At 41.4% G+C, this 26892-nt stretch overlaps 1 protein-coding gene across 1 annotated transcript in view; it reads right to left on the bottom strand.

The window, feature by feature from the left end:
* CNTNAP5 (contactin associated protein family member 5) overlaps window positions 1-26892 on the bottom strand; it is an 883101-nt gene that overhangs the window by 481466 nt on the left and 374743 nt on the right. The window contains exon 4 of the mRNA XM_067742208.1: window positions 1217-1364. Coding sequence (XP_067598309.1) covers window positions 1217-1364 — 148 coding nt within the window. The remainder of the gene's footprint in view (window positions 1-1216; window positions 1365-26892) is intronic.

The raw sequence follows: 26892 nt of genomic DNA, 5'->3' as shown, positions 1-26892 counted from the left end.
TGTATGCAACAGGACTCAGGAAGTGCATTTTTAAGGAGCACTCAGTTGATCCTGATGTGAGCCTCCAGTAGATCACACTATGGAAAACAGTACAAGTGTATAACACATTAGGCACTCCTGTAACCATAAACAGGGATCTCTTGGACTAATTTATATTAAAGTGGTAGTAATCAAATTTGTTCATTCATGAGGGGTCATTGGGTTTTAGCATTATAAGCAGGAGACGTCCCTGCTAAGACAGAAAAACAATTTATTATGATGCAATTTTCGATTTCAATATAAAACCTGCAGAGAAGAGTTATAGGGATGGGAAACTTCCCTGCATAATTTTATTCTAGAGTGATTGCCAGTTCTACCGGTGTTTACAAGCGTCCTTATCTGCAGGCTGGAGCTCTACTTTTAAATTCAGCCAGAACAACTCACAGAGGGATGGAGGGCCTGCATAATTCTAAGACAGAAGCATCTCATGGGTTACCCTGGGTTGAAATGTTTCTTCTCTTTCCCTTCTAGAACAAGGAAGGGGAGAGTTGTATAATACTTCACCGCACTTCTAGGAAAGAACTAAACTTACATTATTTTAGTATTGCAAAGGCAAATGGTATCTCAAACTCCAAGTGCTCTTCATTTTGAACATTTTGTTTTGATAAACCCATAGCATCTTCTCACCACCAAGTTACTTCATCCCTAAATAACCTAAGAACTAGTAGATTTTGCTCTCTGCCCCACAGAAAACAAAGCAGTCGGGTTAGGGTGCAGCTGTGACTACATAGGATATGAGATGACACTGTTACTGAAGCTTAAGGCCAACCTTTAAAATAAGTACCACCTCTGAAAACAACGATCTACTGATGTTATGTGTCATCATTCCAAGGCAAGTGAAAAGGCTTTCTAACTCTTACTGACTGGGGATTCAAAGCCACTGACTTTGTCTCTGACCTTTAACTCGATGGATTTTGAATCACTCCTTCTGTATCAGGGTGTAGAGCATCACTCTTAAACATTGTGGTTAATGAAATAAATCTTGTACAGATTTTACAAAAAAGAGTTTTTCTACCTCTGGGTTGAATTTCACAGTTTCAAATATGCATAAGTCATTAAAGTGTAGAAATAACTTTAAAATGATGGAGATTGCATTCTCAATGTCAGTAACCGTGATACCGCTTGGGTCACGTCACTCGCCAACACACACGTGTTGATAATCCCTGTGGGTACTTACTATAGGAGCATCCATAGACCTCAACCCTCATGCCGATCTTTCCACTTGGATTCCACTCCAGGGGCACAAAGCGAACGAACCGGGCTCTCACAGAGTGCAGTAACTTGTGGTGCATCACGCTGTCAGCGTTCGTGTTTCCTGCAAAGGTCTGTGGGGAGAAAAGGAGGCCAGGTGAGGTCTGCAACACCATGGCAGCACCTTCACGGGAGCTCAAGGACCATATGTGGAAACCCACCTACGTCGCTCCATAAACTTTTAGAGAATATCTTCAACTTCTCAGATCTTACAAATGAAATCTGACTCTGGTGAAAATTCTGCATTATGTCCTATACAGTATTTTTTTTTTCAGAGATACTGTACATTATTCTTTAAGAAACTCCCTCTTCCACATTCTATAAATAAGTCAATCTTAGTAAGTCATAAGACATGACATCTAAAAGCTATACTAAGTAAATAACACAGTGAGGTTCTGATACTCCTCATGTTCATAATCACTGCAGTATGGAAGATAACTGAAAAATCTCCTCTTAGAAGGGGAGGCTTTCACAGAAGTAATTGTTACCATTAATTGAAGCCAGTCAGTACACTAAGCACTTTCCATTATCATTATTACTGTTTTACAGATTAAAAAGAAATCTGAAGCCTAGAGATACAGAAAGGAGGAGGAAAAAAAATCTTCAAATCATTTAATTGGTTAGTAATTAGTCTATGATTCAATTCCAAAGTCGTCTTATTCCAAAGCCTATGGTTTTTCTACACACACTTTTCAACTATTCCGTTGTTAATTGCTCCACGAGGGAGAACAGGAGGCTCTGATTTTTATGTAATTTATATTCACATTTCCCTGTGAAGTTTAAGCAAAGGCATACACAGCATGGGAGATATTTGGCACATGAAAATTATGCCTCCTAGCCTTCATTTGGATGAATGATTTCTGAAGTAGAACTTTTTCTGCAGATGGAATCCAAAATCTCAAACCTAATCTTTTTTTCCCCCCACGGAGGTAAAATATGCATAAAATAAAATTTACCATTTTAACCATTTTAAAGTGTATAGTTCAGTGGTATAAAGTACATTCACATTATTGGGCAACCATCACCACTGTCCATCCCCAGAACGTTCTCATCAGCCCAACTGTACCTCATCTTTAAGGTAGGATGTGAGTTAGCACATTGATTTGCCTGCTTCATTATGAATGAGCTATCATCTACCTTCTTTTCTGACTCAAATATTCACAGATAAAACCTGCATGCTAATGTCATATCAATACCAAACAATAAAAAGAAGATCCATTGGTTTCTCAAATGGCCAAAGAAAACAGCAAGTAAAGGATGTATGTATGGAATGGAATCCATTTCAATGATCCAAACCTCAACCTTGATTGTCTCCTCATAACATCTGTGAATCTAGGGTACTTGAACAATCTGACATTTCTGCTGGACACAACACACCCACTGGCTAATAACTCTGATATTCTTCAATTAATAAAATCACTGTTAGATATCACATGGTGGCTTATGAAGAAGGGAGAAGCTCACTTTCTACTTTGCACCAAAACTCTGGTGCAAGAGAATGACTTGGAGGAGAAGAATTCCTTGAGATTCAAATCCAACATTCTTGTCTGTAGATTTGTCAAAGGTTTGGACGTTGTCTCAATCCAGAAACAGGGATTCTAAAATTATAGACTAAAATTATAGAAGGAGGTAAAAAGGATAATTAAACTATTGAATGTTTTTTTCTAACTTGTTTGCAGTACATTGCCCATTATAAGTGCATATGTGGTACATCTACCCGTAATTTCATAGAAGCAGTTATTTAATGAGGCTAGGACCACCAGGCCGGCCCTTGACTTCTGTTTTCGAGTTGTCCCACCTTTCTAGTTTGATCTTAATAGTTGGCAAAGAGGATGACTGATCCTTGCCACTTTTCACCCTGCTCCCTTTGCCTGGTTATGGCCTCTGAAGTAGAGGAACAACTCAAGGATTCAAGGCAACGGTAGAGAAAAACTTCCATCCCCATTTGGTATTGACCACAATTTGAGCTACAGTCATGTACTGATGTCCTATTCTCTTATCTTAGGAACTGTGTGCTCTTGCTCTTTCCAGGTTGTGTAACTGTACCACTGAAGAGATATTTATTTATTCCTCTGTATTCGGCAGTAGAAACGTCCTCTAGTGGGTATGAGTGTTTCCTCATTCCCATCCCAGCCCTGACACAACCTTTATCATGCATGTGCTCTTATGCAATCAATGCCCAAGTTGTCATTTTTCTCCTAGTCTCTGTGTCCTGACCCGAGCTGTCAGTTATCCTCCTGAAACTTGGTTGCTGTCTGGTCAGTTTAGAAAATGGAATTTTAAGTGAAGTCCTAACGTTAACCACTTTATTCTTTTTCTTTTTTTTTTTGGCTGCACACGCATTTTGTGGGATCTTAGTTCCCTGACCAGGGGTCGAACCCAGGCCCTCAGCAGTGAAAGTGCAGAGTCCTAACCACTGGACTGCCAGGGAATTCCCTACTTTATTTTTTATTTATTTATTTATTTATTTTGTTTTTGCGGTACGCGGGCCTCTCACCGCTGTGGACTTTCCCGCCGTGGAGCGCAGGCTCCAGACGTGCAGGCTCAGTGGCCATGGCTCACGGGCCCAGCTGCTCCGCGGCACGTGGGATCTTCCCGGACCCGGGGCATGAACCCATGTCCCCTGCATCGGCAGGTGGACTCCCAACCACTGCGCCACCAGGGAAGCCCTCCCCACTTTATTCTTAGTTTATCCATATTAAAGTTATTTGCGATGCAAATCTCATTAAAGTCTCCAAACACACTGCTGAACCCCCATCCTAATGCATCACATGCGCCCCTGCTTATTCCCAATGATGGGATAGGTAAGAAGTGCCATAAGAAGTTACTGAGGAACAACCAAGATTGCAAAGAATGTCTTCAACGAAATGCCTTTCCCACTGGAGGGCCCAGTGCCTTCAGGGACCAGCACTGGACCTCGGGCAGAAAACGCTGGCTTCTCATAGGTGCAGAGCACCAAGGCCACAGCATCTGGATCTCTACCTCCACTTACCCCATCAAAAGTAATTAACTTCATATCCCGTTTCCTCACCATTCTCCTAGTTTGATGAACCAGTGTGGTCCTCTGTTATCTGTATTAAAACTATTCCACCAATAACTCAAGCACAAATGGAGTTTATTTAATTTCAAGTGTTACAAGCACTGGGAAAGGGCACTGGTAAAGCTGTTTTTAAAATAGAAGTTGAAGGACTTTCTAATCACCATTGGCTTCTGCTTTAACAAGTAAGCATTATTGATTTGAAGGAAGTTTCTCAATTAAGTTGCTCAAAACTCTTCCTAGAACAATAGAAACATTAGGTACACAACTGGCTATCATCTTCTCTATGACAATGATGGTGTATGGGTCACGTTTTACTAGAAAATAAAATATAATCAACTAATAATGTAGAAATTATGTCTATCAATGCACAGATAAATAGAAATGTGGCTTTATTATCTACTGGCTTGGATGATCCAGACTGCTAGTTATTCTTGAGGATGTTATGCAGATAAAGATAAATATTTGTTTAAAAATGAGTATATGCTTATGACACCAAAGTCCTCCATTGCCATTGCTGTATTTTTTCGGAGTTCTGATTTTTGTGTGACTTCTGCTGAGTTATGTATAAAGGGTACTAAAGTGACTGTTGAGATGAGTGTCATATATCTATGTTTCCATCTCTGCCCTAAGAATTATAACACCAACATGTATGGCAGCTTGACCATACGGTACATGCCTGGAAAAGGCTGAAATACCCACTTATCAAAATCAGACTTTTCATACTCCACTAAAGCAAAAAGAAACAATGCTTTTGCCCTTCTTCAATTTCCGAAAAAGAAACTGAAAGCTTTCTGGACTTCCTCCTCAGTGAAATGGGGAACCGAGCATCAGAGTTGACAGGAGGACTTGGCCTCCTATCATAGGACCTGGCATTAAGGATAAATATTGCAGCAAGGGCGGGAGCCAGAGCAAGAAAGAGATTAGCCAGCATGTCCAGGGTAGCCATGGAGCAACTGGAAAATAGAAAAACCAAGACAGAAAGGCTGCCCAGCTGGCCAGCCTATTATGTTCATCACCATAGCTTTAATAGGTGATCTCCCCAACTCCTTTCCCCTGCCCAGCACCACCTGCCCTCCTATCTCACTTTATCTTCTTTCCTAAATGCATCACCACCTGAAAACCTAAATACATAAATTTATTTACATTTCTGTCTCTGTCTCCATGGCACTGCAAGAATCACATGGCTTCTCCTAGAATCACAGGCGAGGCCCATAGAGGTTTACTCAGTGAAGAAATGATCCACAGCCTTTGCTTCCCTAATTTGTTTCATTATAAAGCCTATTATTTTTCATGGAGCCTCTTAATTGTGCTCCATAGAAATGCAAACACAATGTCATAATAAGGGAAGTTCTTGTTCACAGCTTTTGGTGGACAAATCAAGAGAGGAGTTTTCAGATGTTTTCTCAATGAAGAGCATCCCTAGTTAAAGGGGGAATGGAAACAATGACATATTAGAATTCCTTCTACTATCACAGCTCTTTAATGCTCTGGATTCTTGGACTAGGGCACTTCAGAGAGACAAAAAGAGAATAAAGGTTCAATGTACATAGTTAAGAAATCCTATGCTACCCAGTCTATCAGGAGCTAGCCAAGGAAGGAGCATCAGAGGAGCTGGTGGATAGCTCACACTGTTCATATTTCTTCCTTGATGATAATCTGTGCCTACAAGGTCAAGTTGTTGAGCCCACAAGCTACCTGCAGACTGTGGGTCTGGTTCCTACTGTCCTATACAATATATTGGCCAAGACTGGTGCTCGCTCTAAAAGGACCAAGTGATAACTAAAATGTTCTAGGATGATCTTACCATTATTTCCTCCCCAGAGATTTTCAGGCTCCCTTCCAATACCACTTTCTACACCAGCAGATAAGGCTCAATTTACCTGTCATGTAGGTGATTTTCTCCTAAGATAATTTAACTTCCCTGAATAGGGATCTTTGAAGAGACAGCAGACTGTCACTGGAAAAAGGAACATGAAATCAGACATCATGTGTCTGTTTTTTTTTTTTATTATTATTCATTTTCGTGAGATTTGGATCTCAAACTAGCACTCTGCAGAGTGATTTCAACATCGTGTCAGCCTCTGGCAAAACCACGTAATAGGCTATAAGTTCATCAGGATCTCCTTCTCTTCTCCCTCACTCCTTTGTCCCATTTTTGCTCTTAGCTGACTTTCAACTTTTTTTCTGTTAAATTGTCAGTAACTCAAGCAATGACCCTTCCTAGGGAAAACGCAGAATTTCCATTCTTAAAAGGGACACTTGAAGCACAAAGGAATAAAGAAGGAAGGGAGGGAGAAAAGGAAGGAAGGAAGGAAGGGAGGGATGGAGGGAGGGAGAATTTTATACACTAAAATAATTAATATCCTGATACTAGTTTGGCTAATAAACTGAGAAAAAATACCTGAATATTTGCTACAAGCTCTGAGGTCTGCCCCTGAGTAGGTGAAAACCAAAGTCAATATCTGGTGATGGGTCCCCTACCTCCATCTACATCCCCACCTTCATCAGCTCTTTTCCGGGTACCACAACAGCCTCCAGACAATTCTCGTCCCTCTAGAGTTATTCCCATCTAACCCATCTGACAAGAGAGTTCATTAGCTTTAAGATCAAGGAGAGACTTCCCCGTATGCCCTATAAAACCCCCTGTTTTCCAAATCATCTCCTGCTTCTTCTCTCCTCCCCAGCCCTCCTTCCACAATATCAAACTGCTACAGGTTCCCTCAAGCACACGAGCAAATGTTTCCTTTAAAGCTGGTGATACTCTTTTGGTTTAGAGCTATTATCTCTTCTGCCACAGAAACACAATAGCAAAAAGTCCAGAATGGATGCATTTATGGTGGTCTCTGCGTCTAGCCAGCAGTCATCTTGAGGACCTGTGCCTTCATTCATTTTCTGTCTCTAGCACCCTACACAACTGTAGCACCCAGAAGGTGGAAAATACACGACATTTCCATTTTTCACTTTTCTTCTTAACCTTGATCCCCTTTGAGAAGCATTATCGACCCTTGGCTACACGATGCAGCATGAAGCTGCAGAGCTTTGGTGGAAGAGACCCCTCAAATTCACCATCTACTATTACTTCATGTATAGCCAAAGGCCATTCGTACCATATTTCAGAATCTTGGCTTCTTCATCCATTAAGTGTGGGTAATAATCCATAGGAAAGGAAGCATGCATTAAAGCTTCTTTTATCCAAAACCAGATCCCCTAAAACTATTAATTGATTCCCTTTTTCCAACAGTTTGCAGCGGCGACTTCCACTGCTCACATCAATCATCCTTTCAGTTGCTCTTGTGCATAAACATCAGGGACGTCTGCATGCTCCGTATCAAATGTGGAGGATTAAGGCTGCATAAATGTGTTTGTACCTCGCTGCAGCGGGGGACACTCAGGCCCTGTTCATACTTTGCTTCATTCCCAAATTTAAAGAGTGATTTTCAGACTGACCAGCTTGATGATTCTACACGTGTTCTGACTGCAGTGTTGACAGTGTCCGAACCCAGTCAAACAGGCATTCCGAGTTCCTCAGCTTGATATTCAACGCCCTCGAAGCGGATCTCATTCTGCTTTTATGAGTCTTCTTTCTCGCAATCCCTGCAAGCACTGTAAACTCCCAAAACGGGGCCATTCACTGTCATTGGCCACAGATGTTCCACGCAATCTCATTTCCGTCCTGGTGTGCTATGGAGGTACTTTCATGTGGATTTAGGAAGATGCACCCTGGACCACGCTTCCCAGGCTCAAATCCTTCTTCCACCACTTACTGGATGTGACAGCTTGGGCAAGTACTTAACTTTTCTGTCCTAATATTTGCCCAACTTTAAAAAGGGGATAAAAGTGCATCCCTCAGGGGATGGTTGAGAGGAATGTGTGTGTGTGTGTGTGTGTGTGTGTGTGTGTGTGTGTGTGTGTGTGTGTATAGATGCAGGGATTTCTGTATACATGTATATGTTAACTTGAAGATGGCTCACACCTCATGCTGGAATTATTTTAAAGAACATATACACTCATGTATATTGCTTAGATATTGCTTAGAATACTTCTTGCATGAAGTATGAAGTTCTGGAATAACGTATGACTGACGTTAAGTGTTAACTATTGTTATTATTCTACATGTTCAATTCAATCATAACTATTCTTCAAGCCCATGTCATATGTTGACTTCTCTATTAAACAAATCCTAGTTCTCCAGGCAAAGGAGGAAGGGAAACTAACATTTCTTGGATGCAGATGATGGTGCAAGTATCTGTTCTCACATCAGTCCTCCTCACATCCTATGCTGGTGCTGGGCATTTGGGAAACAAAATATCTGGGACGTAGGGGGCCAGTAAGTTGCCCAACTTGGAGCTGAGATTTGAGCCCAGTCTGTCCATTGGTTCAAACCTCCTTCCTCCCTGTTCCACATGGTTGTTTCTCTCTCTCCTCTGAGCTGCCCTCATGCATGATTTCTAACTCCAACATGGCACTTAATATTTGCTACCTTATATTGTGGTGATGTCTGTGCATTTACCTGATTGTACCATGAAACAATACACTTTTTCAGAGACGTATTTTAAATATATATATAAAATATAAATATATAATAAAATATATGTAATATGTATATTATATATTCCATTTTATTTTATTTAATCCACTTTATTATATATATATTATCTATCTGATAACCTCCATACTTGTCTAGCATTATATATTAAACATGTAAATATTTATACTTACATATATTTATAATGTAAATATTATCTATTACATATATTGAATATGCTTTTTCAGGGCAGGGATTTATATACATTTATATATAAAATATTATATATAATATTTATATAATGTATATGCTCCATTGTATTCAATATAATCCATTATACATATATTATCCATCTGATAAACTCCATACCTGTCTAGCATTATGTATTAAAAATGGAGATATTATATATTATTTCTATGTGTATATATATATATATATAGAATACACTTTTTCAGAGCAAGGTTTTATATATATAAATTTATATATCTATATAATATCCATCTGATAACATCCATACGTCTAGCATTATGTATTAAAAATGGAGATATTATATATTATTTCTATGTATATATATATATATAGAATACACTTTTTCAGAGCAAGGTTTTATATATATAAATTTATATATCTATATAATATCCATCTGATAACATCCATACGTCTAGCATTATGTATTAAAAATGGAGATATTATATATTATTTCTATGTATATATATATATATATAGAATACACTTTTTCAGAGCAAGGTTTTATATATATAAATTTATATATCTATATAATATCCATCTGATAACATCCATACGTCTAGCATTATGTATTAAAAATGTACTTAAACCTAAACCATCACCTTATAGAGCCCATGCCCAACACTTCCCATTTACATCTTTATTCATTCCTTTGCTTTATTAATGGACACACTCGTCTCATCTATAAGAGTCTTCATTTTCTGAATGAATTTAAATTTTGGAAGAGTCTTTAGCCCTGCATTTAGCACAGGGTAAGATCCAAAGTATTTTAGTTCCTATTTTACTGAGTAAAAAAAAAAATTGTTTAAAAAGACCAATAAAACACTGCCGTGACATGAGGCTGTGACATGAGGCCTTGACGCTTTCATGGAACGCGGAGCCTAGATTCTAGATTTGAGCTTGACTAGACTCCTCTGGCACGCAGGCAGAACACATAATTCTCAGAGCAGGGAGTACAGTGAAAAGCAAGAGTGAAATTCAGCCAAATGGGCTTCAATCTTGTCTTCATCACCCTGGGACCTGGGTAAGTATTTGAACCTCTCTGTGTCTTTGTTTTCTCCTCTGTGAAATGGGGATAACAGCTCTGTATATGTCAGAGGGCTGTTATAAGGATGAAAGGAGATGGCACGTGTTAAATACCGAGCGATTCCTGCATGCAGCAAACACTCATCACATGTTCACGATTCATTTTCTCCTTCTCTTTGTTAATATGTCACTTGTCTGCACAGGATCAGGATGGGCTCACAGTATCCATGGGAGTCTAAGTGGCACACTGTCGGGGGCTATGTTTCTGATGCTGGTCCAGTAATGGATGATTTCTGTCTCTCCTACTTCCATGCTCTTTATTCTCTTATTATTAATGGCTAGAGAAAGCACACAGTAGCTGTAACAATTAGGTATTAGAAATGTATGAAATAAAACTGACATCTCTTACAGAGGGTTCTCGAATTTACTCTCAACACTTTAAAACCTCGGTGGCTAGAAGCCAGGACCAACTGCTAGTTCACAGCTGATCGTGTTTTCTCATTCCTAACAGGGAGAAATTGCAGTTTCATTTTGTCGAAAATAAAGCACAATTCTTCAGTGGGCCTCGTGGTTCTGCCAAAGCAAAGCCATGATCCTGTTTGGATGAGATGAAACCTGGGACCATGGCAAGTGGCCTGTGCCCAGAACAAGCCTGAGCCTGGGGTGGGGATGAGACAGACTGGGCCCTAGGATGTGGGACCCTTTGCTGCAGTGCTTGCATCTGGACAAATGTCTCCGCCAGAAACAAAATACAAGGAAACTCTAAGGCACTAAAAATACCTGCATAGGGCTTCCCTGGTGGCACAGTGGTTAAGAATCTGCCTGCCAATGCAGGGGACACGGGTTTGAGCCCTGGTCCGGGAAGATCTCACATGCTGCAGAGAAGAGAAGCCACCGCAACGAGAAGCCCGCGTACCTCAATGAAGTGCAGCCCCCGCTCACCGCAACTCGAGAAAGCCCGCACGCAGCAACGAAGACCCAACGCATACAAAAATAAATAAACTAAAATAAATAAAATTTTTAAAAAATGCATACATGTGCAGTTGGGGCAAATTACAGACAAGATACAAAAAGACCAAAAACCCAACTGGCACTTCTTTAGAGTCAGGAGCAAAAGCAGGGTACTGCGCTTACCCCCTGAATACGGCATCACCTAAGGGGTGGGGCAAAACACCTCAGCCACCCGTCAGGCTGACCCCTGGACCCACCCCTACCCTCACCCCATATAAGGAACCAGCTGGCCCTGCCTCCCTCCCCCGCCCCCCAGGGAGCGAGGGAATGAGCAAGGGAACCGGTTGCTTGTTCTCGCTCCCCCCTGCTGCAGCAGGAGCCCCAATACCACCTTGCCTGAATTTCTTGTCTGGCCTCTTATCAATTTCTATCGATTAAAGAGGCCAAGAACCCTAGTCGGTATTAGGGGAAACTGCATGCTGCCCCCTTTCACCAGGCCCTTAGAGAAAGCTCAGAGAAGTGTGCTCCCCTGGCTTTGGAGCACAGGAGGGCTGGTAAGAGGTACCTTGTGGGGGCAGTTACGTGAGTCTCTGCAAAGGCCTTCTGAGCCAGGGGTGAAGGAGAGAGATGCTGGGCCAGGTCACCTGCTAGGAGGTGCTGAACCACGTGTAAGTCTAGGGTCTTTAATACGTGATCACCAGTTTGAAGCTTTTCTGTGTTGTAATTTTCTTTTACTTATTTTCAAGCTTTCTTCTTATCTCCAAACCCTCCAGATAAGTTTTACCTGGACTTTAGATATTATAGGAGGGACCTATATTCTTATTTGGAGAATCTGGAGAAGTAGATCCTGATACAGCAAAAGGCCATGAGTCCTCCTGGTTGAGATAAAGAGTAACAGCCAAGATGGATTTGAAGAACAAGGAAGCATTCCTTAGCATCTCAGAAAACTTTAGAGGCCAGAGCAGTCATGGAAAATGGAGGCTTGACCGATGTCACCTGGGAATTAAGGGAAGTGTGACACCTGAAGACCAGAGAGCTTGGGGACACCACCTTACACAGTCTCCACACTTTACCACGCGATATCCAATGGTAAACAGTCATGGATTCAAATCTAACCAAAATTATGCTCACTTAATGAAATGCTCCCATTTCTATGCCAAAATTAAATGATGAGGAGAAAAAATACAAATAAAATAAAATAAAATAGTAAAGTAAAATAAAATAAAATAGTAAAGTAAAATAAAATAAAAGTAAAGTAAAATAAAATAGCTAATATTTGGAAATTGGTTACAAAGGAAACTAAGAAGCCAAACAACTTTTACGAGTGCTCTGAGGTCAATCTATACCAGTCTCAACAGTCTGTACATCCCAGAATACATTTAAGGAATTCTGAACAGTGTTAGATGAAACATGTTTCTTCATAATTCCTCAGATAACCTGAGACTTCAATTGTCAAAACAAACTGACCAAAGCATGGTTTGTTTTTCTCCCTTCCTTCCTCTTTGCTTCCTCCTTTCCCCTCTCTGCTCACTCTCTTTCTTTCTTTCAGTCTCTCTTTTGGCAAAGAACAACAACAGACAAATCAAAAGTCAGAGTTATTCAGATATTATACTTAGGAAACCTATCTGAACAAATTATTCCAAGCAGGAGCTGGGGATTTTTAGAGAGATGGCAGGATTGGATGAATACATTTCAATATGGGTTTACTTCTTTATGATATAATCTCAGCCTTAATTTCCAGTGTGGCTGTCAAAATACATTAAAACTTTTATCACCATTAAAGAGATTTTGGTTCTGTGAACTTACTTAACTGAGCTATTTAGAGATTTCGTTTAACAAACCCATTCCAAGAGACTTGTAAAGACAACTGGCTTAAAGGATTAGCAGGTTTTTTTAACTGTTTTCCTTTTAAAAGCAATCAAAGCCAATTTTTTTTTCCATCATCAGGGGTAATTGTTGAGTATATACCATTTTATCCTGTTTGGATTATTTGACTTTTCCTTGTCAGCTTTTATAGTTCTTCATTCCTGCTAACATTTCTTCACAGTAAGCAATCTTGGTGTATAGTAAATTCTAACTGGCCCTTTAAAAGGTTCCCATGAGAAATATCTTAATGCCTTAATTTAAATTTTCTGGGCACAAAGCAGAGATGAAAGCAGTCACTTCGCTTTGTGTCTGTCATCCAGATTCATGTCTTCCCTCACCTTTCTCCCCTTTTTTTTTTTTAACATCTTTATTGGAGTATAATTGCTTTACAATGGTGTGTTAGTTTCTGCTTTATTACAAAGTGAATCAGTTATATATATACATATGTTCCCATATCTCTTCCATCTTGCATCTCCCTCTCTCCCACCCTCCTTATCCCACCCCTATAGGTGGTCACAAAGCATGAGCTGATCTCCCTGTCCTATGCCGCTGCACCTTTATCCCTTTAAGCAACGTTTGATTACTTGTTCCTCGCCTTTTCCCCCTTCCTTTCCTGGTGCCTGGCCTCACCCTGCCTTTTTTTTTTTTTTTTTTTTTTTTTTTTTGGTGAGAACAGCAAGTACTCTGTATTAACGAGACAGTCACCACTTTGGATTTTCTACACAAGAGCTAAAACAAAAAACTCATATTACAATAAAAAAGCACTGAAGTGGATTGCCAAAAAACCATTTGCTCAGTTCAAGGGGCAATTTACTGAGGGCAATGAGTAAAGAGGCTGCTTTTTTTGGTTCATATTGCCTGAGTTACACCAGCTACAAAATGATGTAAGTAGGTCAATAAGTTGAACTCAACAAGATGACTTTATCAATTCCATCCGTTTTAGTGATCAAATTGTCTCCTTTCAATCTTCCTACGTGTTCTATTCTTGTTAACACAACTAAATTGTTAACAGCTTAAATTTTAAACTACCTTAAGTAGAACACATCTTACACCTTATACTTTCTTCTTAACAAATATTGTGCATCTATTATTTAGTAGGTATTTTTTTTCACACACTAGAAATTTATTTCAGTTAATTCCCTAAACAGTTTCTGTGAGATAGATTTTTTTTCACACCAATCTCTAAAAGAAGACCTAGACCCACAGAATTCAAATAACTTAGCCAAGGCACACTTCTGATAATTTGTAGATGCAGGATTTAAACCCATGCTGGTTTGGCTTCAAAATTTACATTTCTAGTGGGCAAAAAAGAATAATATGAGAACCCACATATTGAAGTGAAGTGATGTCTAGCACAAATATTTGTTATCTCTCTGGCAGAAATACCTTTACAGAATTGTCTCAATTTCAGTCCTCTGCCTTTATGATTTTCTTATCTTGTGCAAAGAATAATGTTAAGCTGCATCTTTGTCATACCATTTATGCATCTCATGTAAAATTAATATACTGTCTATGATGATATTCAATGTCCTTATATATGAGTTTGACCAAATAATCCTTCTAATGATTCCTTCTTTTGATCATAGGAAAAACAATTAATTTACTACAAAGCTGAATGCTTATTTCTATTAGTAGAGGGGAACAGTACAGAGACCAATATGTTGCCATAATTGCCTTAGCTGCTAGAGAAATGAGTTTTTCCCAGGTGTTTTAGTGTACTCAGTTAGGGGCCTCAAACTATATTCTGCATTTGCATCTTTCATTATGTTCACCCCTAATTGTGTCTTCCATGGTCTTCTTTCTCATGAGATGATTGGGGCCAACAGGTGTGGTCAAGGAAGTGAAGTGGGATGAGTGCCGCCCCACACCCTGGCTTTTCAGTATAGAATCCTATGTTGAATAGTGAACTTTTCTGCATCATGGGAACAAATGTAACCAAATGTAGGAAGTCAGAATTCACTCATCAGGGTGAGCTACCAAGCTAGGTAAACAGGTGAAAGGTAAATCAGAGGGTGCAAATAGAAGCTAAAATGATGATAGCTAGATAGGTAAATAGATAGATGATAGATAGATACAGATGGATAGATAGACAGACGGACAGATGGGTGCATAGATAGATAGGTAGAAAGATGGATGGATGGGGGAGGAGTGGGAGAAAGAGAAACAAGATAGATAAAGGCAGACAAGGATTTAGGAGTTGACTTGGTCAGCAGCTGGATTATCCAGAGCCAGGGAGAGGAACTAACACATTGTTGTCAATAGAAAGATTGAACAAAATTCCTCTCCCTTTGCTATGTTTAGTTATGTCTTTGAGGCACTAATATCTCTGGAGGAGAGTCTGGGGCTGACCTTTGCTTCTGTAACCAACCAACGTTTTTGTTGTTGTTGTTGCTTTGATATTTTATTGTAAACAAGGGCATACAGATGCTTCTTTGCATCTGTTTGCCTGTATATTCTCTAAGAAACTTAGGAATGCCTTGTTTCTTGTCCCAAAGCAAATGATCCAAGAAGCTCCATTACGTGAACAATTAATTTGTTGATTATATGTGTTCCTTTTGCCTGTCAAAAACAAAACTAGTCCTGGTGTGAAAAATATAGAAGCGAAAACATATTTCAGAAGGCAAGAGACATAACCTATGGGCTAGTGAACCATACCAGGGACTATGTGAAAAGTGTCAAATGACTTAAAAAGATGGTAGGAGTTGTGTGCTTATTACTGTAAACAATCAACATTCTTTAAAAAAAACCTCCAGAATTTTATTTCTGAGTGGGATCTGAAAAGGAGGACCGTGAATTATATTACTATTTCCAGCAGACAATTGTTTCTCCCAAACTGTAACAACATATTTTTTAAGGCAAAACATTTTATTAAACTTTTAAACTCTCTGCTTGCATTTCTTATCTGTGCCTAACCATAACAGCACAGAAAATGATTTTATTCATTGGCTCGTTTTATTTCTAGCTCTGTTTCCTTTCATTTGGCCATACTGAGTTTGTTGAGTTTGGCTCTACTGAATTGAGGTTTTGAAAAAGCAGGAAATATGGGATTTTTTATTATATATTTTTAACTAATTAATCTATTTATTTATTTTTGGCTGCGTTGTGTCTTCATTGCTGCCCACGGGCTCTATCTAACCACAGCGAGCGGGAGCTAATCTTCGTCGTGATGCGCCGGCTTCTCATTGCGGTGGCTTCTCTTGTTGCAGAGAATGGGCTCTAGGCACATGGGCTCAATAGCTGTGACTCGTGGACTCTAGAGAGCAGGCTCAGTAGTTGTGGCGCATGGACTTAATTGCTCCGCAGTACGTGGGATCTTCCCGGACCAGGGATCGAACCTGTGTCCCCTGCATTGGCAGGCGGATTCTTAACCACTGCGCCACCGGGGAAGTCCCCGGGCTTTTTTCTCTCTTAGGTCCCATGGAGGTAGTTCAGCCTCTTTGGTTTGGGAATGGATGAACCTTGAGCCCCTCTGTGTGCCAGGCATTCTGTGAGGCACGGGGGATCATGGTAAGCACAAAAATGAGCCCTGGGCCAGGAGCTTGAAGTCAGGCCAGGGACAGGTATTAATCTAACACTCACATGAATGAATGCATGGTTATGAAGGGTAAGGAATGGGAGTATATAGATGCTCTGGCTCAGGGAATGCCTTCCCAGGGAATTGATGCTTGAGCTGAGGCTGGCTCCCTGGGCTTCTTAAAAGACAAGGCTTTTTTCTAAACATGGGGAGGACATAACCCCCTGAGGTATGATAGGTTGCATTTATTCAGACATCGCTACAGAGATGCGCACTTTCCACGCTGCAGTGGTCCCTGCAGGGCTGTGCGCTGCTCCCAGGGTTCCGGTTGCTGCTGCCCTGACTGCTGTAGAACAGGATTCCTCTGCAGCAACTAGGTGCTCTCCCAGCCCCCGCCCTCCCAGCACAGCCCGAGGGCACCCTGACTCAAGCCCAACCCTGGAGCCATGTTTCCTTGGGATGCCATCCATGCTCACAAATGCTCAAGTGAAAATGTGAGGAGTTAAACCTTGGAGGGGCTAAGTGATCAATGATGGAGAGAGTTTATGGATCAATGTATCCCCTTAGTCCTCTGAGCTCAGTTAGAATGAGCAATAGCTTCCTAACTCTCCTACGTAGACTTTGAAGCGATCTGGCCAGCTTGGCAGCCCAAGCCTTTGTAAGGGCATTCTCCCCTCCGCCCCTCCCGTTTCTTTCACTCTTGCTTCTCTGGAAGTGCATTCCTCAAAAATAGCTTTGGCCTCAGCCTTTGTTTTCTAGGAAAGACTGATCAAGATTGAGGGGGGAGGTGGGCTGTGGACTTAACACAACACTGATCTCCATTCTACTTGTTTTAATCTCAGAGTACAAACTCAGAGATAAAAAAGGAAAAATAACCCTTCATTAAAAATAGTGGATTCTAAGAAAATTAGCAGTTGGACAGAGGAGCCCACACAGCCAATGCTTGGCTCTGCTGTCCCCAGTTGAAGGATGACATCCCTGGTGGTTCTGCACTCATCAGGCCACAGCTAGAGTATGTGGGGCGGGGGAGCTGGTACATTTTGGGGGAGCATCTATAGGGCATGATCAGAGAGGGTACAAGACTTGGAAGACATTTGGAAATGACATGAGGAAAACAGAAGCCAGTGAGGCATGTTATATTGAGAGAAACACACAAAGTGTGGGGCAGGGGGTGGTGAAAAGGAGATTAAAATGACCATCAGATAGTTACTGAATTTAAAATAGATAACCAACAAGGACCTACTCTATACACAGAGAACTCTACTCAATATTCTGTAATAACCTTAATGGGTAAAGACTTTGAAAAAGAATAGATATATGTGTAACTGAATCACTTTGTTGGACACCTGAAACTAATACAATATTGTAAATCAACTATAGTCCAATATAGAATAAAAATTTAAAAAAAGAAAAAAGAAAGATGTATAAACTACAGAAGGACAACAAATTGGAAGAAGTTATCAGTAGTAATGCTGTTGAAGAATGGAAGAGACTGCATGATGGGGTAGCAATATCACCTGTAAGCTGTCAGGTCTCTACAGGGATGCTAGTGGAGAGTGGATTCCTGCGGAGGGTAAGAACTGGGTTGGACCATTGCCAAGGTCACTTACAATGGGAAGAGTCTGATTCTGTGTTTCAAGCAAGGTTAGCACTTCATGTAGAGGGAACCTGTATTGCAAGGCTATTAGGGTCATGGATTTCCATTCCTTAATGGCCAATAACCTTCACACAATAGAAAAGAAATGTAAACAACAGCAATCTTCAGCCTTAGGTAATTCTTAGCAGCTATCACACAAATGCAGGCATTTGGTTCCAGCAGACTCAGTGAGAGAGGATATCTTAGCTCCATCCATCATTGCCACAAGAAATATGACTCAATGTTCAAAGTCAACTGACTACATCTCCTGGTGCATTGACCACAGGCAGCTGACTTATTCACTCACTCACTCATTCATTCATTCAACACACATGCTACTCACTATGGAGATACTGGTGGAGGATGTACTCTGTAGGAATCCACAGTCCAAAGAAAGGAAACGGGGACAAAAGAACACACTGTCACTGAGCAAGATAAAGAAAGAAGTGAAGGGAATTCCCTGGTGGTCTAGTGGTAAGGACTTGGCACTTTCACTGCTGTGGGCCCAGGTTCTATCCCTGGTTGGGGAACTAAGGTCCCACAAGCTGAGTGGCACAGCCAGAAAAAAAAAAGGGAGGATTGGGGAAGGTGCTGTACCCCCATCCACTCCAGGGTTAGAGTGCTCAGAGGATGAAACCATATACAAGTCCTTTTTGCTTTAGTCTCCCAGGTCTCCGTTGAGTCTCAAAAGGCTGACTCAAGAGTTAATGGTTAGGGGGACTTCCCTGGTGGCACAGTGGGGTTAAGAATCCACCTGCCAATGCAGGGGACACGGGTTTGAGCCCTGGTCCGGGAAGATCCCACATGCTGTGGAGCAACAAAGCCCATGCACCACAACTACTGAGCCTGCACTCTGGAGCCCCTGAGCCACAGTAACTGAGCCTGTGCACCACAACTACTGAAGCCCAGGCACCTAGGGCCCATGCTCCATAACAAAAGAAGCCACTGCAATGAGAAGCCCACTCACCTCAACAAAGAGTAGCCCCCACTTGACACAACTAGAGAAAGCCCACGAGCAGCAACAAAGGCCCAATGCAGCCAAAATTAATTAAAAAAAAAAAAAGAGTTAATGGTTAGGAATGTGAAGATATAGAAACAAAGAATAGCTGTTGGGCCAGGAAACTGGTAACAATTTCGACTATAAATCAGACACATGCAGAGTCACTGAACTCCCAGTTCCCTGAGGGATACAGATAAAGACCTGACACACATTCCTAAGTTGTTTTTATAGGAAGCTGACCCCTGCCAGATGGAAACTGCTGACTGCAAGAACACAAACCCTAGACCAGTTGAAACCAGAAGGTTGATGATGCTTGAACCTTCACCTTGATGCCAACCAATATGAGAATCATGCACAAGCTTATCACATACCCTGCAGCCCCTCCCTCCCAGTGCCTTTAAAACCTCTTCGCTGAAAGCCATCAGGGAGTTTAAGTCTTTTGAGCTTGAGCTGCCCATTCTCCTTGCTTGGTGCCCTGCAGTAAATGCTGCACTTTCCTTCACCACAACCCGGTGTCAGTAGATTGGCTTTACTGCACATGGGCGAGTAGACCCAAGTTTGGTACGGTAACAAGGACCCTTCTCACTTCTTGGGAAAGGGACACTTTACTTGTCTGGAGGGATACATGCGATTGTTCTCAGTCAAGAAGGAAGCACAGATTTCTTTAATGTAATACTTAAGATGCTCAGGTGGGCCTGGAATTGTATCCTGATTCTGCCAGGTATTACTTAAGCAGCTACCATAAAAGCAGATTCATTTACCCAAAAAAATATCTTTGAGTGCCTACTCACATGGCAAGCATTGTGAAAGGTACTAAAAATCGAGTTATGAAAAGAAAAAAGGAAGACACAGACCCTGTCCCCACAAAGGATATATAGTCTTATGGGGGAGGTAGTCATTAATTGCACACTAATTTCCTTCAATACATATAGCACAGCTGTGATGGGTGAGCGGCATGGGGGCCTAATCTGAGCTTGGGTTCCAGTGATAATAAGCACTTAGCTCTCAGGACTGATATAGGTGTAAAGTGAAAAGTGATATAGGTGTAAAGTGAGATGATGCATGCAAAGTGTTTAGCGCGGTGGCTGGAAAAATGCGTGATGGAATCGTTCCCTATTTATATAATGTTGATACCAATGATGCTTTTTCCTCTCCATCAATGCCTCTGTGGAGAAAACAAACGCAATAAGCATCCTCACCTACCAACACGACTTTTTTTTTTTCCCCCTGATTCTCAAGCTAGACTTTCCCTGCACATGTGCAAAACTAATTTATATCTTCAGTTCACGTTCAAATGAAATGTCCTGTACAACAAAAAGTGAGGTATGGTGGGGACCTCTTGCTCAACGGCTGAATTCCTGCCATTTGCAAAGTGACCTCTAATCATTTGCTAAGGACCAGCTGCTTCTGTAGAAATTCTCAAGCCGTGAGGCACGTGGCCCCTATTTGAGTCCATGTGGCATCCTTCTCTTTTTTCTGGATTCTTCAGGCTGTCTGCAAGCTCACCTGTCAGAAGTGGAGCCACAGATGGGAAAGACAGGCAAGGTAGAGTGAACAGAAAAGCATGGTGGGGGCGACTTTGCCCCTGAGAGCATCCTGCTCCTTTTCCCTTGTAGCTTATAAGACTGAGGGAATTAAATCACAGAGGAAGAACAAGACAAATCCACAGCTTATTTAACATGTCTATGTGTTTGTCTACTTAATCGCCAGAAGGATATAGGTTTTAGATTTAGATGAACTTGGATTGAAGCTTACTTCCCTTTTCTAAATCTGTTTCCTCATCTTTAAAATGAAGATAATGTGCCTTTCCCAAGTGGTGATTAAGATGCAACATATATAAAGGTCCTTATACATAATAATTACTCAGTAAAGGTCATCTCCCTTCCTTCAGGCCCAAAGTTTACCTCTTCTCTCTATACTCTATCTGACATCAGATGTTAAACTCTCTGAAAGAACTCAAAAAAACTTCCAATTTCCCCACTACAGCGATACATAAATATATATTTCCATATAAGAAAGAGAAGGGAGATGAAGTGCTAAGGTTTATACATAGGTAAAATTTTATGCAATGTGACTATGTAATCTTCATATAGCCAAGAATACTCATTCTTCTGAGGCACACTTGGAATGTCTATAAAGATTTACCGTACCTGATGTCACAAAAGAGACCTCCATAAATTCCAAAGAATTAACCACATATAGACATATGTTTCTGATCACAATACAATAAGATACAAAACAAAATAATAAATTTAAAAATTATAATTCTGGAAACTCAATAACCCACTAATAATAAACCATGGATTAAAGGGGCACTAATAAGAGTAATTATCATATGCTTAGAGCTGAACAAGTAAAAGACACCACATCCAAGCTAAAGCATTATCTAGAGGGAAATTTGTAGCTTGGCTGCATTGATTACAAAATGTGAGGGCATGAAGGTAAGTGAGCTAAGTCAAGCAGAAGAATGTGAAGCCATCATATCCTGCAGGACCTTATTATTGTCAAAGAGAAATAAGCATATGTACGTGAAGCTATTAGAAAATAAGATATATGGTGATTATAACTCGTGAGTTATAATTCATTGAGTTCAAGCAAGGTAGAGAATGTGCCAGTAAATCACTTGGCATGAATTAGTCTTGACTTCATAACAGTACTGCACTATTTACAAATAAGGAAATGGAGGCTCGGAGATTTTAAATAACAGCTAGCAAATGGAGGGGTTTTACATGAAGCTCACATGTTGTTCTGATGTGTTTTTTTCCAATCTGCCACATCACATTGACATCCCTGGACTACAGGACCCAGCCTATGTGGTTGTCAAGACAGTGCTGTCCACTGTTAGGATGCAAAATCAGTCATTGCTGCGGTGATGAGGGAATGTTTCCTGGTGCAGAAAGTCTGAAATAGGCCTCAAAAGACTGCTTGAAGCTGGAGAGTTAGGAAGAACGACATTACAAGCAAATTGCATAGCTGTGCCTGTAAACTTTCAAGACCTCAGTGACCCTGTCCACAGATCCAATACTAACATTTGCTTCAGGATGGGGATGGGATTGTATAATAAATCAAGGTAATGTGAATGCAGATAGTAGGCTCCAGGGAACTGTTACGATTACTCCAGAGATAATGATTACCAAGTGTTTTAAACTCCTCGAAAGGAAGGTGACATGGAAACACACACACAGGGCCATTGTGATCCTTGGGATCGGAGTGTGGGACCAAGGCTGGGATGCCTGGAACTTAAATGAAGGCATAAGGGCAGAAGACAGCAAAGCAAAGGGAACAACTTAAAGCTGGTGTAACTCTGGGCTATTTGAAAACTTGGCATTTCAAAATACATACTTAATTTCATTTCAAGAAAATGCCAGAATCTGAAGAATGTTAGGAACTCTTTAAAGGGAAAGAAAAAGGACAGTTTTTCCTATGTTAAATATCTTGTTTTGCTTTAAAAAAAAAAATGCAGGCTCAATTTTCAAACTTCAGCTGCAAGAATTAAGCCAGAAGGAATCCTTAGCATCAATCAAGCACTGAATAGTTTGACTTGGGATTTGTGGGGAAGAAAAAATGGCAGGAAAGTATTTTAAGTGCTTACTTTTTACACTGTAGAATGTTCTTTCAAATGTAAATCTACATATACAAATAAATATAAATGTATATATCCTCCAAATAATCTCGCTTCTAGTAGGTGTCATTATCCTCACTTTACAGATTAAATCAGACAGTATATACGAACGAGTCGGACATCTCAGGGCTTTTATGCAAAGGTCCTCCATCATGATTTCAGTTGTACTGATGGCGAATCTAGGTTAAAGGATTTAATCAGGTTTTACAAGACCGTGAAGCTGGAGAAAGGAAGGAACTGAAACGCAAACCTGTTGTTCGGATTTGTAAAACCACCCCGTTCTGCTTCTCTAGGTAAATGCACTCCCCCGCTCTCCAAGAAGATAATTTTCTGCAATATTCTCTCCCCTCACATCACCAGTACTCCCCCTCACTCCCACATGTAGCTGATGACTTCAGATTTTTAGAACACAACAGAAGCAGATAAGAGCAAGTTCATCCTCCCGCCCCCCAAGCCACTCCCCTGCCTGAATCCACACACGTGCTACCTGCTTCCAGGGCAGCAGCCGAGCCGGAGTCCACGCTAGCGCTAGCGCAACCTAAGCCCTTTTATGGCGTATCTTAACCATTCTTGCTTTGGGCAGTTATCAGCTCCCTTTTAGTATCAGTTTTCTCTTTCTCCTGGATCCTTCACTTGGGCATGCAAACATGCCTTAATAACCCTCATCTCTTTGCCAGAGCTGCTCCAGGTCTTTGCTCCAAACCTGCCAACCCCCCAACCTTTAGCAGGAGTGAACCTAAATCTTTTACGTCAAAGGGTCCAGAGATAAGAAAGGAAGCTACACACACACGAAAAGAAAAAACACAAGGACTTCACTGGCGGTCTGGTGGTTAAGACTCCCCCGTCCAATGCAGGGGGTGCAGGTTCGATCCCTGGTCAGGGACCTAAGATCTCACATGCCTTGCGGCCAAAAAAACAAAACATAAAACAGAAGCAATATTGTAACAAATTCAATAAAGACTTTAAAAATGGTCCACAACACAAATATCTTTAAAAAAGAAAAACAGATGGAAACAGCTGGGACCAAGATGGCAACAAATCTGACTTCCAACGGAGGCTGTCTCATTATGCGCTGATTTTCCTACATTAGCATATTAAATGATAACCTCCCGGCAGCCATGGCCAGACATTAAGGACCAAAAAAGGATAAAAAGGGGGTGGCACCCCATTCCCTCTAAAAAGCTCTGCCCCTCCCCCAGTAGATTAACGCATTAGCCTCGCTCCTCCTCCCTCTGTCTTTTTTAATGCGGGCTTCTCACTGTTGCGGCCTCTCCCATTGCGGAGCACAGGCTCCGGACGCGCAGGCTCAGCGGCCATGGCTCACGGGCCCAGCCGCTCCGCAGCATGTGGGATCTTCCCGGACCGGGGCACGAACCCGTGTCCCCTGCATCGGCAGGCGGACTCCCAACAACTGCACCACTGGGGAAGCCCTCCTCCCTTTGTCTTTATTCGTTAAAATTAAATCCTTCCCACCATGTGAGGGAGAAGTTGATCTGTGAACTTTGTTCTGTCTTCTCCATTCTTTGGCCACTGAATAAAGCTTGTGCTGTGTCGATCTCAGCTTTAGTTTCCTTATTCACCTACTCAAACCCAAACAGAAAAAGAACGCTCCTCGGTGGAGGCAGAGAGCCTCGCCAGGACAGGGTCCATACACTTAATTCAGTAACAATCTTACAAAACAACTAACAAACAATGCAAACAATAAAACTGGATTCCGTTTCCCATTGTTGCTACTGCCCTGAGTCTCTGTTTCTCAGCTTTGTCGCCTCCTCAGTATCAGCCCCTCCTTGTTTTCTTAATCCTTCACTGTCTTTATAGTTTGCCCCCTGGTTCTGCCATTCCTGTTTTCTAATTGTTGGGAGCCCCGGGGCTCTATCAACCTGAGTTCCATTCTCTTCATCACCTGCAGCAAGATCTTTTTCTAGATGCTCTCACTCAAACCCATGGCTGGAACTATCAGTGATAGGCTCAGTGACTCCCACGTCTGTATGTCTAACCTTTTAGCAAAACTACTTTCATGTCGTGCTCCACATCTCCTGGGCTAAGAGGTGGCTCAAACTTTTTAGAGCTGAAACAAAACCTTCCACCCCCATGGTCCCACCTCCTGACAAAGCATCTCTTGCTCAGTACTTACTCATCTCAGTAACGGCACCACCGTGTGAAGATTCCCTGGAGATACTCAGTCTTGGTCAGGCAGGTTGGGACCTGGGACCTGGGACCCTTTGCGGCAGTGCTTGCATCTGGACAAAGTCTCCTCCAGCAACAGATACAAAGAAGCTATAAGGGACTAAAAATAACTGTGCGCGTGTGCAGCTGGGGCAAATTGTGACCAATAAGATACAAAAAGATACAATAAGATACAACTGCCACTTCTGAGGCGCCAGGAGCAAAAGCAGGGTACTGTGCAGTAATCGCTGTGCTCAACGCCACCCAAGAGGAAGACAGACCTCCTAAGCCACCCCTCCGGCCTGACCCACGGATCTGCCCCCACCCTCACCCCATTTAAGGGACCCGCTCAACCCCTACCCTCGGGGCGGGAGCAAGGGAACCTGTTACTTGTTTTCGCTCCCTACTGCTGCAGCTGTGGGTCGTAATAAAGCCTGGCCTGAATTTCTTGTCTGGCCTCTTATCAATTTCTGTTGATTAAAGAGTGCAAGGACCCAGGTGGGTCACATTGGGAGCCATCCTATTACCATCTTGCCCTCACCCACCAAAGAGAATCAATCAGCCTTTCTCATGGGCTCTGTCAAATATGATCACTTTAATTATTTCACTGTTGCATTCATGTCTGAGCCATGATCATTTCTGTCTTGAGCTACAGCCAAGACTTCCTAAATGGTCTCCCTTCTTTCCCTTTTTTCTGCCTGCTGTTCATTGTCCTAAAGTGGGTGTAATTGTCCTAACAGGTGAAACAAATCATGTTACTCCCCCATGGAAAACATTGTGTGGGCAGCCTCTGCCGATTGGCATGAAGTTCAACCTCCCCCCCCACCCCCGCCCCACCCCGGTTTTTACCAAGTTCAAGACCCCTGCATGATTTGCGTCTACCTTGCTCTCCATCATTCTCTCCACCAAGTGCACTTGTCTCCAGACACCCATCCATCCCTAAACACACCTATTCTCCACCCTTCAGGTTCTTTCTGGTTAGCACTCACTTTTGCCAGATCCACTTTCTCCCCCTTTCTCTCCGCCTCCTGTTTTGAACAATTAAGTATCAGCTCAAGTGCCAGTGTCTGAGAGATTCCAGCTCTCCCTTCCCCAGTAAAATATCACTCACTCCATTTTCTAAATCATTGTCTAGCACATTGATCAGTGTTTTCCTTTTTTGTCTGATGCATATCATTATCTAAAATCTTTTTTTATTTTTTTTTTTGGTGTATTTGTTTTCTTTTTTCTTTCCAGCGGCACATGAATTTTGCAAAGACCCGGGCTCTGGCTTTGATAGCTCTTCTATCCCCACAGTCTATGACAGTGCCTTGCACTCAGTCAGTTCACAAAGAGAATTTGTGTTACTGACTGGCTGTCAGCTCAAAGGAAAGGGGAAAAAAATTATTTGGTACAGACTTTACCACAAATTTGCAAAGAGATGATATAAAGCCAATGTGAGGAAAACAGTGAGCAGTACAAAATATGTAACTAAGTGTTAAAATACAACATATGTATGTTAAATCCTATAAGGAATATGCTTATTTGATGAAGATGGAAATGAACTGAAGTCTAGGATTTATGCTTTCAGAGAAATATAGCAATTATCTGTCTACCTTTCTGCCATAGTATGGGGATCTTATACTCCCCAATATGCCCAAAGACAAATTCAATACAAATTGGTCAGTACAGTGAAAAAGTATGAGCATTGCAGGAAGAAAAACCCGACTTTGAGCCTTAGCTCAGCCATGTACCAATTCTGGCAGTTTTCCTTATTTCTTGGACCCTCAGCTTTCTCATCCTATGAGACTGCTTTCAAGATTAAATGAGGTGGTACACCAAATGCAGTGCTTGCCTTATGACCAGTCTCCACAAACTACAGTTAGCAGTATCTGGAATAATATCTTCAAATATTACAATGGATATAAAATCTGCAATAATTCCAATAATTCATCCATAAACAGGATAAAGTTTCTGGATATACAAGGCAAATGAATTGTATTTAGAGTGACAGAAAAATAATTTTAAGAA

The sequence above is a fragment of the Pseudorca crassidens genome, chromosome 6 (genome assembly GCF_039906515.1).
Source record: "Pseudorca crassidens isolate mPseCra1 chromosome 6, mPseCra1.hap1, whole genome shotgun sequence".
NCBI classification, from domain to species: domain Eukaryota; kingdom Metazoa; phylum Chordata; class Mammalia; order Artiodactyla; family Delphinidae; genus Pseudorca; species Pseudorca crassidens.
This window is presented reverse-complemented; position numbering and strand designations above follow the sequence as displayed.